At 35.1% G+C, this 4,328-nt stretch overlaps 1 protein-coding gene and 1 long non-coding RNA gene across 7 annotated transcripts in view; one reads left to right on the forward strand and one right to left on the reverse strand.

Moving 5' to 3' along the window:
• Window positions 1–356: 356 nt before the first annotated feature.
• The window catches only part of LOC106879174 (protein arginine methyltransferase NDUFAF7, mitochondrial), a 39,207-nt gene continuing 35,235 nt past the window's right edge, over window positions 357–4,328 (reverse strand). For all 6 annotated transcript variants that reach the window (XM_052968573.1, XM_014928620.2, XM_014928619.2 and 3 more), the window contains one exon: window positions 357–607. In XM_052968573.1, the coding sequence (XP_052824533.1) occupies window positions 443–607 (165 nt within the window). In that variant the 3' untranslated portion in view covers window positions 357–442. The remainder of the gene's footprint in view (window positions 608–4,328) is intronic.
• The window catches only part of LOC128248090 (uncharacterized), a 13,863-nt gene continuing 11,216 nt past the window's right edge, over window positions 1,682–4,328 (forward strand). Inside the window, exon 1 of the long non-coding RNA XR_008264341.1 lies at window positions 1,682–1,955. This is a non-coding gene — a long non-coding RNA (uncharacterized LOC128248090). The remainder of the gene's footprint in view (window positions 1,956–4,328) is intronic.

Below are 4,328 nucleotides of genomic sequence, written 5' to 3' on the forward strand. Positions count from 1 at the left end.
GTTAGACTTGTTCAAAGTGCTTTGGCAAGTTGCCATTATTCTGGTTAAGAAGCCATGTCCTTCCAATATACTGTCAGTGAAGCCTTACAGAGGTGAGGTAAAGGGAAAGAAGGAGCTTACCGTAATTCTCTGGGGCAGCAGGGAATGAGGCTGTCTGCATGACATGGGTAGATGTGCAAGTTGGACTTCAATTGTTAATATAGCAGCATAGATGGGAAGTTAGATAAACCAACCAGACTCTCTATGGGTATATGTCCACTATTTGCAGTTATTAATAGTAAAGCTCATTGCCTCATGCCTGTATAACAATGAACTCAAATATTATTTAAAAAGTGAAAACAAATGAAAGACTTAGCTGTAACCATAAAAACATTTATTTGCAATATAAATAATTTATAAGTGAGATGTGTGTGGTGGGACAAGATGAAGGAGTTTTTGTAATCTAGTTTCCCAAAGAATAAAATCCAGCTGGTGTGTAATCTTTTTCAGTCTTTTGGAGAAAGGACATAAATTTATATCTTTCTCCCATTTGTTCTGGATCAATCAACATTTTACAACCTGATATAAGATCTTTATGTAACTCAGACTTCACATTTTGCAGCAGGACCTAAAAATAAGTGCAAATAACTTTTGAAGTTTTATTGTAAGAATTAACAATCATAATTGTAGTAATAATAATTATAAATTTGGAATTTTATTGTAATTAATAAATAAGTGATTTAGATATATGACCAGCAAGTTTGAAAGAAGGTTTGTGATTATATCAACCTCAGTATTAAACTGGTACTTTATTTTATTGACCCACAAAGAGATGAAATTCAATGTTGACTTAAGTAGCATTCAACATCAGAATGTAAGGAGCCAGAAGATATATCATAAAGTATTTTGTTCAATGTTCTAACGATTTATTCCAGTTCACTGCTCTGAAGTTTTATCGTAATCATGTCTAACAGAAGCAAGTTTGATGAGAAGAGAATTATATCAATTTTTGATTGGTATTTATTTTAACAACTCTTGATGGATGAAAGAAAATGTTGACCTCAGCAGGATTTGAAAACTTTTATGTAATAATGGCTTCAAATTTTGGCACAAGGCCAGCAACTTGAGGGCAGGAGATAAGTTGATTACATTGACCCCAGTGCTCAACTGGTACTTATTTTATCAACTCTGTAAGGATGAAAAGCAAAGCTGACCTCAGCAGAATTTGAACTCAGAGCATAAAGACAGATGAAATGCCACAAAGCATTTGGCGTGATGTGCTAACAATTTTGCCAATTCACTGCCTTAAAACTTTTTTATTATAATAATTATATTTTTAAGCAGACTTACGCTTAAATGATTCTCAACCATGGCCATCTTGTGTTTTGTATATTTAGGACAACATTATTCACTGTTCCTCTTTTTCCAAGATGGTGGAAGTGTGAGTTGAGGAAATTTCTATTTGCTACTTCTATAAATCAATCTATAATACAGAGACTCCCTCATTGGGTCTATATACATCAATAAGTGCACATATGTACAACACATACTCGTAGGTTAGATGTGCATCAAAAATTGGAAAACAGCTGTTACAAAACTCGTATAAGCATAATTTCATAGTCTGGTATGAAATTATAAGTGTATAGTGTAGAGATTACAAGCGATAGTGTGTTGTTTATCTCTTTGAATAAACATGGACAGTTTACACGAGTGCAACAACAGTATAATGTGACTAATATTGATTTTTGGTTTCACATGTACAAGGCCAATTTGTACTGCGAGAAGTTATCTTAGTCAAATCTATCAAGTTTTAACATATTGCTCAAAAATATATTTTATCACATCTAAATGGATGAAAAGCTACATTAACCTGAATAAGATTTGAACTCATACAGAAACAAATATAAAAACTATAAGACATTTTAACCTGACACTTCATTATCTCTATCACCTCAGTCTTGGAACCAATAATGGAGGTATTATAAAAACAAGATTTCATTGTGGCTTGTGAGATAAATATGTCCTTATTAATTTAATCTCCATTTCTGCTGTATTTATAGCTTATTAATTTTTTTTTTTATAAGAATATCGGATCTTTTTTAAAACGGGGGCCACATTTTTCATTAATGTTTTACGTAGTGTTTTTGGTACCGAAAGACTTTCAAACTTCGTATACTTATCTATTTTGTGTTATAGAACAGAAAAATATTTTTGTATTCGAATTTATTTCATGTAAAAAATTGTCTTATTTTGATAATTTCAACCAATCACTGACAAGTATTCAGTTGTTTATATTTACTCCTTTGGCTGATTAAGCGGTGTAAAGCGTATTTAATTTCCATAGCTTCGTTTTGCTTTTTTCTTTTTAAATTTGCTGTTTTACCCTAACCCTAACCCTAACCCTATCACCGATAGAATTGTTTCAGAATCATTTGTTTATGTAGTCGGCACTTAATGTATATCGGCTGAATGGACGTCAGTGATTGGTTGAAATTACAGAAATACGACAACTTTAACAGGAAATAACTTAGGGATTTCTTTTGTTTTAAAGAAGACTAAGAGAAAAAGATGTTTTATATGACACATTCTACCAGTGTTCTAAGTTTCAAAGTGTTTCGTTAATGAAAAATGTGGCCCCCGTTTTAAAAAAGATCCAGAATATCTTTTATTCAAATTTAAATACAAAGAAACAGGAAAAAAGGGAGATAAGAAAGGAAAAGAACGAAAAGGTTTAAAAAAAGGGGAGTAAAGCAGCAGAAGATAGAGGGGGAGAGGGTGATGGGGCACATAAACTTCTGTGATCTAACTACAGGGCCTAGTTTCAGAGAGAGAGAGTGATTAAACAATTATAGAATGAGTCTCTTTCTAAAACAATCCATATCAAATAGAATGATGTAGAATAAGGAACACTTTGAAGAAAATTTGATTTTTAATTTTCGTAGCTGGCCATATGTGAGCCTGCTACTAAAGTTAGAGCATATTAGCCTGTGCATGTTGCAGCCTATGAATGTTGTAGCTTATGAGTATTGCAGATAGAAACAATCCCAGTTCATCACTGGTGCCCATACTTATTTATATATCTACTTTAATGTTAATTAATCCTAATTATAAAAGTATTTCTAGCTTTGCTTTAAAAGGTTTGGTGGTTTTAACCACCAAATTCAGCAGATCTAACAAACAGATGATATCTTTTAGTAGTTTTATTAATATTTTGATATCAATAAGTATATGGCTGTGTGGTAAGAAGCTCTGCCTCTCAACCATATAGTTCCGGATTCAGTTCCACTTTGCAGCAACTTGGGCAAGTGTCTTCTACAATAGCCTCAGGCCAACCAAAGCCTTCTGAGTGGATTTGGACAGAAACTGAAAGAAGCCAATTATGTGTGTGTGTGTGTGTATTTATGAGTGTGTATCTCTGTGTCTGTTTTTGCCCCACCACCACCACCAGTGGTGGTATGTTTACGTACCCGTAACTTAGCAATCTGGCAAAAGAGACTGATAGAAATAGGCCCTAGAGTTTAAGAAATAGGCCCTAGAGTTGATCTGTTCGACTAAAATACTTCAAGGTGATGCCCCAGTATGTCCACAGTCGAACAACTGAAACAAGTAAAATATAAAAGATTTCCACTTTCCATTACCCTTTGTTAATATCCTCATATTAACATCTACATATAAGGTTAACTTTGCTAGAAGATTCAAAACTTTCAATCTTTAAGTACATTTTCAATAAAGCTTGTTTTCCTAAATAATATTAAGTATTAAACCAGGACTTGAGAGGGCTCTTTAGTCTTGCCAAGAGCAAGATAACCTCTATAGAGCTGGCACCATGAAAAAAATGCACCTGGTTCATTCTGTAAAGTGGTTGGTGTCAGAAAGAGCATCCAGCTATAGAAACAATGCCAGAACTGGGATATTGCAAGAAGTGGCTCTCTGATCTACTGGATCCTGTTGGCTCATCCAAACCATACTAGCATAGAAAGTAGTTGAAAAATGATGGTGAGGAAGAGGAGGAAGATCATCATCATCATCATCATCATCGTTTAACGTCTGCCTTCCATGCTAGCATGGGTTGGACGATTTGACTGAGGACTGTTGAAACCGGATGGCAACACCAGGCTCCAATCTAATTTGGCAGAGTTTCTACAGCTGGATGCCTTTCCTAACGCCAACCACTCAGAGAGTGTAGTGGGTGCTTTTACGTGTCACCCGCACGAAGGCCAGTCAGGTGATACTGGCAACGGCCACGCTCGAAATGGTGTCTTTTATGTGCCACCCGCACAAAAGCCAGTCCAGGGGCACTGGCAACGATCTCGCTCAAAAACCCTACGAAGGCCAGTCAGGCGGCACTG

Source organism: Octopus bimaculoides, chromosome 6 (assembly GCF_001194135.2).
Source record: "Octopus bimaculoides isolate UCB-OBI-ISO-001 chromosome 6, ASM119413v2, whole genome shotgun sequence".
Taxonomy (NCBI): Eukaryota; Metazoa; Mollusca; class Cephalopoda; order Octopoda; family Octopodidae; genus Octopus; species Octopus bimaculoides.